Source organism: Salmo trutta, chromosome 18, assembly GCF_901001165.1.
Source record: "Salmo trutta chromosome 18, fSalTru1.1, whole genome shotgun sequence".
NCBI lineage: Eukaryota > Metazoa > Chordata > Actinopteri > Salmoniformes > Salmonidae > Salmo > Salmo trutta.
In genome coordinates, this window is record NC_042974.1 from 53481916 (window position 1) to 53495845 (window position 13930).

Here is a 13930-nt window from a genome sequence, read left to right on the forward strand (position 1 = left end):
TCTTTCCTCCTTAATGCATTTGAGCCAATCAGTTGTGTTGTGACAAGGTAGGGGTGGTATACAGAAGATAGCCCTATTTAGTAAAAGACCAAGTCCATATTATGGCAAGAACAGCTCAAATAAGGAAAGAGAAACGACAGTCCATCATTACTTTAAGACATGAAGGTCAATTAATCAGGAACATTTCAATAACTTTTGACTGAAAATTTCTTCAAGCGCAGTCGCAAAAACCATCAAGCGCTATGATGAAACTGGCACTCACGAGGACCGCCACAGGATGGGAAGACCCAGAGTTACCTCTGCTGCAGAGGATAAGTTCATTAGAGTTAACTGCACCTCAGATTGCAGCCCAAATAAATGCTTCACAGAATTCAAGTAAGACACATCTCAACATCAACTGTTCAGAGGAGACTGCTTGAATCAGGCCTTCATGGTCGAATTCCAGCGAAGAAACCACTACTAAAGGACACCAATAATAAGAAGAGACTTGCTTGGGCCAATAAACATGAGCAATGGACATTAGACCAGATGAAATCTATCCTTTGGTCTGATGAGTCCAAATTTGAGATGTTTGGTTGCAACCGCCGTGTCTTTGAGAGGCGCAGAGTAGGGATCTCCGCATGTGTGGTTCCCACTGTGAAGCATGGAGGAGGAGGTGAGATAGCGTGGGGTTCCTTTGCTGATGACACTGTCTGTGATTTATTTAGAATTCAAGGCACACTTAACCAGCATGGAGACCACAGCATTCTGCATCCATATACCATCCCATCTGGTTTGCTACCATCCCATCTGGTTTGCGCTTAGTGGGACTATCATTTGTTTTTCAACAGGACAATGACCCAAAACACACCTGAGGCGCCGACAAAGATGGCCGCCTCGCTTCGCGTTCCTAGGAAACTATGCAGTATTTTGCTTTTTTATGTGTTATTTCTTACATTGTTACCCCAGGTAATCTTAGGTTTTACTACATACAGTCGGGAGGAACTATTGGATATAAGAGCAACGTCAACTCACCAACATTATGACCAGAAATACGACTTTTCCGAAGCGGATCCTCTGTTTGGCCCACCACCCAGGACAATGGATCGAATCCCAGCCGGCGAGCCAAAACAACAGCGCCGCAGAAAAAGGGGCAGACGGAGCGGTCTTCTGGTTAGGCTCCGTAGACGGGCACATTGTGCACCGCTCCCGAGCATACTACTCGCCAATGTCCAGTCTCTTGACAACAAGGTAGACGAAATACGAGCAAGGGTAGCATTCCAGAGAGACATCCGAGATTGTAACGTTCTTTGTTTCACGGAAACATGGCTCACTCGAGACACGCTATCTGAGTCGGTACAGCCACCTGGTTTCTTCACGCATCGTGCCGACAGAAACAAGCATCTCTCTGGTAAGAAGAAGGGTGGGGGTGTATGCCTTATGATTAACGAGACGTGGTGTGATCATAACAACATACAGGAACTCAAGTCATTTTGTTCACCTGACTTAGAATTCCTCACTATCAAATGCCGACCGCATTATCTACCAAGAGAATTCTCTTCGATTATAATCACAGCCGTGTATATCCCCCCCAAGCAGACACATCGACGGCCCTGAAAGAACTTCATTGGACTCTATGTAAACTGGAAACCACATATCCTGAGGCTGCATTTATTGTAGCCGGGGATTTTAACAAGGCTAATCTGAAAACAAGGCTCCCCAAATTCTATCAGCATATCGGTTGTGCTACCAGGGCGGGCAAAACCCTAGACCACTGTTATTCTAACTTCCGCGACGCATATAAGGCTCTCCCCCGCCCTCCCTTTGGAAAAGCTGACCACGACTCCATTTTGTTGCTCCCAGCCTATAGACAGAAACTAAAACAGGAAGCTCCCGCCCTCAGGTCTGTTCAACGCTGGTCCGACCAATTGGATTCCACACTTCAAGATTGCTTCGATCACGTGGACTGGGATATGTTGCCCTTGATGGTCTTTTTGGCCTTCCTGTGACATCGGGTGGTGTAGGTGTCCTGGAGGGCAGGTAGTTTGCACCCGATGATGCGTTGTGCAGACTTCACTACCCTCTGTGACAGTTCAACTAAACTGAACTAAGTTGAACTAAGCTCATGAGGCATTTATAAATTATATTCTTCAAGAATCAATGTATATATATATATATATATATATATATATACATTGATTCTTGAAGAGCTTAGTTCAACTTAGTTCAGTTTAGTTCAACTGTCACACTCCATGAGAACCCAAAATATAAGCTTGTTTTTCTACAATGTTTGTAAACAGTGTAAATGTATAGCCTCAAAGCATGGTTAAAACAATAATTTAAATATCATGGATGGTCAGTCCTTAGCATCCATAGCTCTGTCTATTCATCTGAGAGTGGTTACATTTCTCCAGGCCCATCCATCAGCTTTTTACCAAAACAGAGGCGGGGCGACCGTTTTGTTATTATTTCATCTGTGGATTTGCCCTTTAAACAGTTGCATATCATTAAAGTGTCACCAACAAAAAGGTAAACAATAGGCCTATAGCAAAAGCAGCATATGGCATTCATTTCTCACATGTAAATTGCACTTTTCAGTAGTGGTCAAAGCATTTCATTCCATGACCGCAACATTTATATTTCAACTCGAGTCAATGAGCCCAATCAGTCCTCCATGACAACAAAATCATAAACAACAGAGTAGGGATGGCTAGTTTTGGGGTTATGCTCAGGTAAATCAATATTTCCAAGTCCTATTCTTGAAGATCAAGGGGTATGTAACGCCCTGGCCATAGAGAGGGGTTTTTGTTCTTTATTTTGGTTAGGCCAGGGTGTTACATTGGGTGGGCGTTCTATGGTAATTTTTCTATGTTTTTGTATTTCTTTGTTTTGGGCCGTGTGTGTGTGTGGCTCCCAATCAGGCAAAGCTGTAGTTCGTTGTTGCTGATTGGGAGTCACACATAAGGAGCCTGTTTTTCCTTTGGGTTTTGTGGAGGATTGTTTCTGTTTAGTACCTGACAGGACTGTTTGGCTGTCGGGTTTCTTGTTTTGTGTGTATAGTGTTCTTACGTTTATTAAAATTCAAAGATGAACATTAACTCCGCTGCACCTTGGTCTACTTCAACAGACAGCCGTTACAGGGTATAAAATGTATTGGAATGACTGGGATTCTGATTGACTTTGTTTTTTTAATGTAAATATATAATTTAATCGTATTATGTAGTAGAAAGCGATGGGTTAGAAGAAGCCTAAAGTAAAATGTAACATCCATACATGGCCATGTAAACTTTAACATTATTTATCCTGCAATAGATGTCGTTCAATTGGTAACATACATTTTTGTATTCTTCTAATGCCTCTTAAGCGGAAAGTAATCTAAAAGTAACTGAAAGTAATTTGATTACGTTACTGATTTTGGTAATCCAAAAGTTACATTACTGATTTTGAGTAATCGAAAAGTTACGTAACTGATAACATTTTTGGACAGGTAACTAGTAACTGTAACGGATTACATTTAGAAAGTAACCTACCCTGCCCACAAGACAATCCACCAACGGTATCTTCACAATCCCCAAGTCAAGAGCAGACTATGGAAGGTGCACAGTACTACATAGAGCCATGGCTACATGGAACTCTATTCCACATCAGGTAACTGATGCAAGCGGTAGACTCAGATTTAAAAAAACAGATAAAAATACACCTTATGGAACAGAAGGGACAGTGAAGAGACATACAGGCACAGACACATGTTAAGACAAGCACTCTACACACACGTACACATGGATGTTGTATTGTAAATATGTGATAGTGGAGTGGCCTGAGGGAACACACTAAATGTATTGGGTAAAGTGTTATGAAATGTAATGTTTCAAATTGTTCATAACTTCCTGAATGTTGCTGGACCCAAATACAAATGGGCACCCCTACAATTAACTCATATCACTTATTTCCCAAATGATACACATTCCTTTGTCTCATGCTCTTCTGCACACTTCTCACACCCAGGAACCTCCCTCCTACACACTGCTGCCACATGCCCATAAGCTTGACACCTGTAACAACGTAAGGTATTCCGCACAAAAGCTTGTACAGGATAACTTATATATCCTAACGCTTAAAAAAATATATATCTCACCTTTATTTAACCAGGTAGGCCAGTTGAGAACAAGTTCTCATTTACAACTGCGACCTGGCCAAGATAAAGCATAGCAGTGCCACAAAAAACCCAACACAGAGTTACACATAAACAAACGTACAGTCAATAACACAAATAAAAGAAAAATAGAAATATCTATGTACAGTGTGTGCAAATGTAAAAGTGTAGGGAGGTAGGCAATAAATAAGCCATAGAGGCGGAAATAATTACAATTTAGCATTAATACTGGAGTGATATATGTGCAGATGATGATGTGCAAGTAGAGATACTGGGGTGCAAAAGAGCAAGAGGGTAAGTAATAATATGGGGATGAGGTAGTCAGGTGTGCTATTAACATCACTTTGTCGGGCAAAGACTCAACATCAAAACTCAAAAGAACAGACAACTCTTCTGTTTTACCAATTACGCCACCCTGTCTGCATCGCACCAAACGACAAGCATCCCAAACACCAGAAATCTTCCCCTTCAGTTGATCAACTTTCATATTTACCGCTACCCTCGTAATCACTCCTTTCAATGGCACCCTCTTCTTGAGAGCAAACGATTCACATCTCTTGTCCCCATTTGTTTGACCCGGAACGCCTGCTCCCTCTGACCAGCAGAAACACAAACAATTATCACAAGACCACTTCTGGTTACCTCCACCGATTCCACAGCACTCAACTCTGTTTTCACCCACCCTGAAACCACAAATGGATCAGCCAAAAGGCAAAGGTTCCACTTTTCCCCAAAATGTCAACCCTACCGTCACAGAATAATTTATATTCTGACCCTCGGTGCAAGCCTCGTGCTCTGAGAACTTCACCACACCTACCACCTCTGATAATTCGCCCTCACTCACTTCCATATCTCTTCCTGTCTTCAATCTGGCTTACAGCTCACTAAGCTTACACTTTCTACCATTTTAATTTAACAAACTATCTCCCTTTTCCCCGCCATTTTTAACCGATTCAAGCTCATCCTCTTCCTCCCTCTCTCTCTCTCTCTCTTAGACCTCCTCTGCATCTCTTTTTCCTTCCATTCCTTCTCTGAAATAAGGGCTGTGTTTCATGCAGGCTTTCCCTGGCGTGATGTTTTGATAACCGTGTAAATCTCTCTCAGACAATGTGACTTTTAGCAATATATTCATCTTTATTTGCCTTCCAAAAATGAAACGCTAATTAGCTGTTAATGTGACTATGTGTCTTGTGCAAGTTTTAAATTGACACAATACCTGTTAGGAAAGGTGTCAGAAAGAAAGAAAGTGCAGGAGCTTGCAGGGATTTGTAGTTTTGCATGATGTCTACATTGATGCTAATTAGCATTTTTGAATGTGAGAATAAATAGAGCCGAATATATTGATAAAAGTCACTTTGTCCAAGAGAGATTTACATGGTTATCAAAAGGTTGGAGTCCACCTGTGGTAAAGTCAATTGATTGGACATGATTTGGAAAGGCACACACCTGTCTACATAAGGTCCCACATTTGACAGTGCATGTCAGAGCAAAATCCAAGCCATGAGGTGAAAGGAATTGTCCATAGAGCTCCGAGACAGGATTGTGTCGAGGCACAGATCTGGGGAAGGGTACCAAACAAATTCTGCAGCATTGAAGGTCCCCAAGAACACATTGGCCTCTATCATTCATTTTTTTGTTTCTTACCCCCAATTTCGTGATACCCAATTGGTAGTTACAGTCTTGTCCCATCTCTGCAACTCCCGTACAGACTCAGGAAAGGCGAAAGTAAGGGGACCTGCGTCCTCCAGAAAACAACCCGCCAATCTGCACTGCTTCTTGACACAGTGCTCACTTAACCTGGAAGCCAGCCACACCAATGTGTCGGATGGGAAACACTGTACACCCGGCGACTGTGTGTAACAGTCTAGCTTCCGTCCCTCTCCTCGCCCCTACCTGGGCTCGAACCAGGGACCCTCTGCACACATCAACAACTGACACCCACAAAGCATTGTTACCCATCACGCCACAAAAGCCATGGCCCTTGCAGGGCAAGGGGAACAACTACTTCAGGTCTCAGAGCGAGTGACGTCACCCAATTGAAACGCTATTAGCGCGCACCACCGCTAACTAACTAGCCATTTCACATCGGTTACACTCACCCCCCTTTTGACCTCGTCCTTTTCCGCAGCAACCAGTGATTTGGGTCAACAGCATCAATCTAACAGTATAGCTTCCGTCCCTCTCCTCGCCCCAGGGACCCTCTGCACACATCAACAACTGACACCCCACGAAGCATCGTTACCCATCGCGCCACAAAAGCCACGGCCCTTGCAGAGCAAGGGGAACAACTACTTCAGGTCTCAGAGCGAGTGACGTCACCCGATTGAAACGCTATTAGCGCACACCACCGCTAACTAACTAGCCATTTCACATCGGTTACATGTGTCAGTGTGCATGCTCCCAGCCCGCCACAGGAGTTGCTAGAGCGCGTTGGGACAAGGACTTCCTGGCCGGCCAAACCCTCCCCTAACCCAGACGACGCTGGACCCATTGACATGGGATAACCTTCCAGAAGGACAACTATCTCTGCAGCACTCCACTAATCAGGCCTTTATGGTAGAGTGGCCAGACGGAAGCCACTTCTCTGTAAAATGCGCATGACAACCTTAAACATGATTCTCTGGTCTGATGAAACCAATATTCAACTCTTTGGCCTGATTGCCAAGCGTCATGTCTGGAGGATACCTGGCACCATCCCAGCGGTGTAGCATGGTGGTGGCAGCATCATACTGTGGGAATGTTTTTCAGTGGCAGGGACTGGGAGACTAGTCAGGATCGAGGCAAAGATGAACTGAGCAAAGTACAGAGAGATCCTTGATGAAAACCTGCTCCAGAGCGCTTAGGACCTGAGACTGCCGCAAAGGTTCACCTTACAACAGCACAACGACCCTAAGCACACAGCCAAGGAATGGCTTCGGGACCAGTCTCTGAATGTCCTTGAGTGGCGTAGCCAGAGCCCGAACTTGAACCCAATCAAACTTCTCTGGAGAGACCTGACAATATCTGTGCAGAGACACTCCCCATCCAACCTGACATAGCTTGAGAGGATCTGCAGAGAAGAATAGGAGAAACTGCCCAAATACAGTTGAGCCAAGCTTGTAGCGTCATACCCAAGAAGAATTTATGCTGTAATCGCTCCCGAAGGTGCTTCAACAAAGTACTGAGTAAAGGGTCTAAATACTTATGTAAATGTGATATTTCCATTTTTGCTTTGTCATTATGGGGTATTGCGTGTAGATTTATGAAGGGGAAAAACAATTTTATCAATTTTCGAATAAGGCTGTAACATAACAAAATGTGGAAAAAGTTGAGGGTCTGAATACTTTCTGAAGGCACTGTATTTTCTGGAACAGTAGTCTGGAAAGCCAATCTATGTGGACGTGTGTCATGAACTGCTCTAAACCTGTGCCAGTGGCGGGAAATGCTAATACACTTTTTTTATTGATACTACTATGCCAACTAGGAATGTATCCTCTTTATTTGAGATATTGTAATATCATATATATATATGCTATATTTTGATAGACCTTAAAAAAGAAACCAACCAAAATATTTATTTTCCTTTTGTTTTTAGCTTTATTTTGATTTGATTCTGTACAAAGGACAGAGCTCTGATGACATGAGTAGCCTATGTTGGCAGCTGAAGCATCCATCTTCCTCATCCCTTATTTCTTACCATTCATTCACTGCTACTAATTTTACATTCACAAGAAACTGAGACAACGTGGACATCCATCCTGCAAGACTACAAACCCCTCAAGTAACTTTTCACTGTCAGGGTGAGGATTCCAACACAAACTAGCTGTTGTAGGCTATCCATGGCCTTCAACTCATTTACCAGAAAAGGAGAAGAATGAAAAATGGTAAGATACATTTTTTTATTTATTTTATTTTACCTTTATTTAACTAGGCAAGTCAGAACAAATTCTTATTTTCAATGACGGCCTAGGAACAGTATAAGTTAAGGGCATTTTAAAAAGGTAATCTTCAACCGGTATAACATATTGCAAATCAGTGACATAATTTAGCATAGAACTAAGAATGTACACTCTGTAGGCCAGTATCAGTGCAGACTGGTCCAAGGAATGTGGAGGTCAATGTTCTATCTAGAGATGAAATGAAATGATCAACTACAATGATGATGAAACACTAGGCTTTTTGGTGAGAACACTACGAATGATGGATGAGATGATAGAGAGATAAGGATGAGGAAAGATGGTCTTTACATGATTACACAACACAAACTACAAATGGACAAGTACAAAATAAAACAGACATAATGAAAAGATGACATAATGATAAAATAAGTGTGCAACACCCACAATACACACAAGACACAATGCCAACATGCGATGGACAAAGTAAAAGACAGTGAACATGCAAAAATAAAATAAATACATCTATACCTTATATAGGCTATTAAAATGTGACTGGCCACAAAGTATACATAAGTGTACATTGATCTCAAGAAATACGATACAAATATGAGACTACAGTGAAACACAAGCAAACAAAATGATGGTAAGCATGACAATTGTGGAATGAGATGAAATTATGGATGGAATGAATGAATTATAGAGAAAATTCATGAAATAGAGATGACATGCCCAGCTAAATAAAGTAACAAAGAGACGTCAACATGAGCATTGGGGAAGGTGACCTAAACAAGATTACATAATGACATCACTACTACTACCCAATCACAGTGACCTAGTATGGTAGATTATCAGGTGAGAATCACATTTCAAATCAAGTTTGACCTCTGAGGTTTGTGGGGGAATCTGCATCTGTTGTAGTAATGTTACACATTCATTCATCGCCATTCAATGTCTATCATGCTGCTTGTGGTAAAAGTAAAGACAGCAAGAGCCAAAACTGCCAATGACAAGGTGTTTTTTTCCAAAGCCATAAAACAAGTTTATATCCCTGAGAATACTTAGTTAAAATATACGTTACATAATAAAGATAGTCACAAATTCTTCTTTGTTATACAAAATGTGGAAAATAAGAATGCCAGAGTTAAACGGGACGATAGAATGATAGAATCCTTGTTCTGTTAAAAGTCGTGTGTGTACCAGTGAAGGATTGGTGATCCTGAGGGAGAGGAAAGGGGGAGGAGGATGATGTTGTTTCATCCACATTGTACCAGTGACAGACTACAGATTATGCTCAGCCATGACAAGCAACTGTCTCATCTCTACCGGAATCAGATTTTATATGTGTGATATTCGGCATCGATGACAGATTTCATCTATGATGATAAAAGAAGTGCCGAGGCACGTGAAATGAGAACCCACCCATTTCACGGGTATGTCACTTGTTTGTTTACTCAACTTTTGAGGCTGCATTGCTTTTCGTAAATTGTTTGTTGTGTTCCATGAAGAAGAGGAGCAAAAAAGAGGATAGAAGAAGAGAAGCGCTTGGAGATAGGGGTGGAGAGAAAAGGAAAATGGCTGCTGGTTAATGCTAGATAGAATATCGCTGAAAACCTGATAAAGATAGACAGAGATACCAGAACAGAGTCCTAATCATGAGCAGACATGTTGTATGTGAACTTTGGCAGCTGCAGAAACAAAAGAAGAAACCAGTTAAAGATGGAGACGGTTATTTTCTGTACCGCTTTCCTTTTTTGGGGGGGGGGTTCTTCACTTTGGTATATGTTTTGATAGTTCCAGTCAAACACAGTGAGAGGGCTGGGGGCAGATGGATGGTTTGAACAGAGACGGTAGAGAAAGCGACACATCCCACCTTCATTTTTTGCTGATTGGGGTGGGGACACTCTGGTCTAGTTATTGCCCCAACCCTGCCCCAGAGTGACATCTCTCTAGCTCAGGGACAATAACTAGACCAGAGCCAGCTGTTTCATTTCTCGTGTGTGCATGCCAGTTATTATGGAGGAACTGTGAGCTCACGTGGGAAAGCATGCTCACGAAAGAGAGGGAACACCCACTTCCACAGACGGGAACATTGAATATTTTTTACAATAGTAAACTGCTTGAGTGGACTATCTTCATGTATCCACAATATTTGGTTGTAAGTAGATGGAGGTGGAAGTAGAGGATTGTGGGATGGATGGTGGAGGTCTGAAAGATTTAGATGATACCATATTTGGCCAGCTCGCTAAGCTCCAGGTGGTTGAAGGCCTCCCAGGGGCAGATGACTGTGATGTCTGCAGAGGAAACATATTATGTTTATTAACAGTCAGTAGACCAAGCAAACCCAGTATGGTTTTCTACAGTTTTTAGGGAAGGCACAAGTAGAGTAGACAAACAGTTGTAATGAACTTACCAGTGCCTAAACCCTCCATTCCAGGGATATCATCACCAAAGCTGTAAAGGAGACAGAGTTAATTCATTTATAATCAGAGCTCATGAAAATGTCATTGTGCACTTGTCGAATGCCTGTTTGAAACTAAGAAAACCCAATGAATGTGGCCTTACCCCTGGATTCCCTTCTTGGGGGGCTTGCTCTTGAACTGGCGAGTCTGTCTCTGCTTGAATTTAGGGGGTCCCTTGCGTGGTGTGGCAGGGCCCCCGGTGACACGGGTGGCAGACTTGATCTCCAACTTGGGGACCTCGAGATTCATGGTTAGTAGTTAGCTGTTTTTTTTTGTGCAGGTGGTTATGTGTTCAATCCCTCTCTGAAGTGTTGTCGTCTTGATGAAATCTCCTCAACTGGGGAAATGAGGGAAACAGATTTTATCCAATTTTGATCCTTCCATCAAAACTACAGTACACGATCTAGTGCTCACATTTTCATGACAATAAAGGCTTGTTCTTCAGTATTGAACATTTGAAGCTTAGAATGGAAGAAATTAGAAGAAAGAAAATAAGAAAGGAGATAGCTACTGGCAAGACGATCCCCAATAACACAGAGCATATTGAACACCAAAGCTATCTGCTTTGATACCTACATTATTACACGTTTTATAAGGAACTTAATTTACTGAACAACCTTGTCTGAGGGCTCAACCTAATGCCTAATCCCCTTACTGATCTGATATTAGTAGGATTACGTTTGAAATGCATATTGCCCTTGTAATTGAATGTCTATCTCGGATAGGCTACCTTGTCGAGTGACGCAAAATGATGACCCAATTTCATCATGTAATCCCCAGCTCAAGTTAATAAGCACCCCCCTCCCCACCATCTCCACCCTCCTCGTTTCAAGCCAGCCACACTTGGGCTAATCTCATTGGTACAAGGACAACATAAAGAATATGCTGAGCAGGCAGACTGTCTGAAGTGCTGCTCAATCTTATCCTCTCTTACAATGACATTCCAAAAACTCACAACATGGCTCATGACCTACAATGTTTCATATTGGAACCAATTTAACTATGTTGAAGCAATATCAAAATTCATGTCCAATGGCTCATTGATAATTGAAACCTAAAACAATGAAATATGAAAATAAAACATCAGCCTAATTTGCTTTCCACAATTGGGTAACTAGCATTATACAGACCTCTCTGAAAATAAATACACAAAACAATGTCATATTGTTGTTCTGTCTAAAACACATTTCCAACATCAAGAACTTTCTGTCTAATTGTAATATCCATCCTTGAACCAGATGAGCACCAATTATCCGGAAAACACATTGGGCCATATTCATAGCTTGCAAACTACAGATATACTGTAGGATCTTAATTTAACCAGTTTCTCACAGCAGGAAAATAATAATTATAGTGTGGATTATAATTAATGGAACATTTTGTAGGGTTACATTTTTAGTTAGGGCAAATCAAGTCTGAAATGTTAATGTGGAAATTACAAATGTAAGAAGTATTTTTAAACCTTGAATACACTACAAGTTGGAATTAGCTGCTGTGCAGGAACTGCAACAACAGGGTGATCATATTAAGACCCTACACCTGGTGTAGGTACTTAATGCAAATCGGTTTGTTTCTCCTACCCACCACGCAAAACTTTCTCAGCACAGGACAAGGTCTTCAATAATTCAAATAGAATATTCTGCACATTTTTTACTCTTTCCCACTTCTCTTTTCTACAAAAATGTTGAACAGTACAGTAACAAAATCCATCAAGTGTCTGTCATCATGGAGTAGGTTTCTGAATGGATGGGTGTACTCAGCGGCTACCCTTGCAAGTTAGACAATTGTTTCTGAAATATTACATATCTATAACTATTATTTTTGTATCTTATTTAACCTTTATTTAACTAGGCAAGTCAGTTAAGAACAAATTCTTATTTACAATGACGGCCTACCAAAAGGCAAAAGGCCTCCTGCAGGGATGGGGGCTGGGATTAAAAATAACAATATAGGACAAAACACACATCACGACAAGAGAGACACCACAACACGACATAAAGAGAGACCTAAGACAACAAAGTTAATGTGAATAACTGGAAATTATTGCTACTCACCGGGTTCTTGGGTGAAGGCTAGCCAGACGAGTGGACGTATGCTCTGAGCACAGCTCTCTCTAGTAGATGTGTGTGTGGGTCTATGCTAGATTTGCTATGAAGGCCAGGTGGGGCTGACGGGACCTCTTATATTCACCTCTGCAGATTAGGATTGTCCCGCCTCCCATCCCTGACCTGCTGTCATCGCTGCTGTGGCCTGAGGTGGGGCTCAGGGGGTGGGGGACACTCGTGAAGGTGTGGGGAGCAGAAGAGAGGGGGTGAGGGAAGATGGATGGAGGGAGTTGGAGCACAAAGACAGCAATAACTTGAATGCATTTAGTGTTGATTGTATTCTAGCATGTTTTCCAAAGTGGTCTTCAATTGTTGTTTATCCACAGCCTTCCAAATCATTAAAACTAAATGCAGAGAATGAATGAATCAATTGGAGGAACGGTGTAATCGTGGCACCCAGAACCAAATCAGTTACTCGGTTTTAATGATAAGACTGTCACGAAAGATGATGAACTATGTCACTAATACAATATTGACTTGGATGGTAATGAAGATTCTCCATATACTGGGAACCTTCCAGTCCTAGCCCTACTGAGCAGCCCTCCCACCAGTTATGCAACATTCTCTCCATCCATCTGCTGGGCCTGGTTCTCTGGGATGCCCTGGCCCAGGGTGTCAACAAACCCCCAATCCCTTAACAGTATCTCAGATTGACCTATCTATTACTCGATGCACAAAATAGGCTAATCCTTTACGGCGAGTGTCTTCACGGTGCACTACTCACCATTGCGTTCAGAGCTGAGATTACTCACTCGTACCTCACTCCAGACACTCCATCTGCTCTCGGATGTAGCCCCCCCCCCCACTCCACTCAGAAAAACAATTACTCTGACTGTAGTTGTGGATTATAGTGTCTGGATTCTGTTTTTCTGATTAGTTAATTACATTGGGTAAACCCACCCGTGCGGCAGGGATTATTTCGCCTCAGTAGTTATTGACCAATCTGTGATCAATCTTGCTCATTATCTACAAGCATTACATTTTAAATTAGACAGATTGCATGTAACACTCTGCATCAATACCATCTACTTGCATCAACACCGTAGCCTACATAGTGAAATATTTACCTATGTTTGATGGTCTTTTGACCAGACAACTACTGCAGCATATTATCGCTTTAATTGGATATAGTTTTGTTTATTAGGATCCCCATTAGCTATTGCACATGCGGCAGCTACTCTTCCTGGGGTCCACATGAAACGTACAAATACATGACAAAGTACAGAACAGTTATAGACTAGAACAGTAGAAGATATGACATTAAATTAAAAATAAATAAAAAACATTAATATCAATATAGTGACATTGACAATGTTCCCAACGTTAGTTTTGGGTGTGTGGTAGGTAGGGGGCATG

The 13930-nt window shown here is 41.9% G+C and overlaps 1 protein-coding gene across 1 annotated transcript; it reads right to left on the bottom strand.

The window, feature by feature from the left end:
- Positions 1-7684: 7684 nt before the first annotated feature.
- On the bottom strand, positions 7685-12639 carry pde6gb (phosphodiesterase 6G, cGMP-specific, rod, gamma, paralog b). The gene is made up of 4 exons (XM_029699031.1): positions 12524-12639; positions 10573-10806; positions 10421-10461; positions 7685-10301 (listed from the first exon to the last, which is right to left on the bottom strand). Exons 2-4 carry the CDS (start codon positions 10716-10718, stop codon positions 10225-10227), a joined length of 264 nt encoding a protein of 87 aa, XP_029554891.1. The 5' UTR covers positions 10719-10806; positions 12524-12639; the 3' UTR covers positions 7685-10224.
- Positions 12640-13930: the final 1291 nt, after the last annotated feature.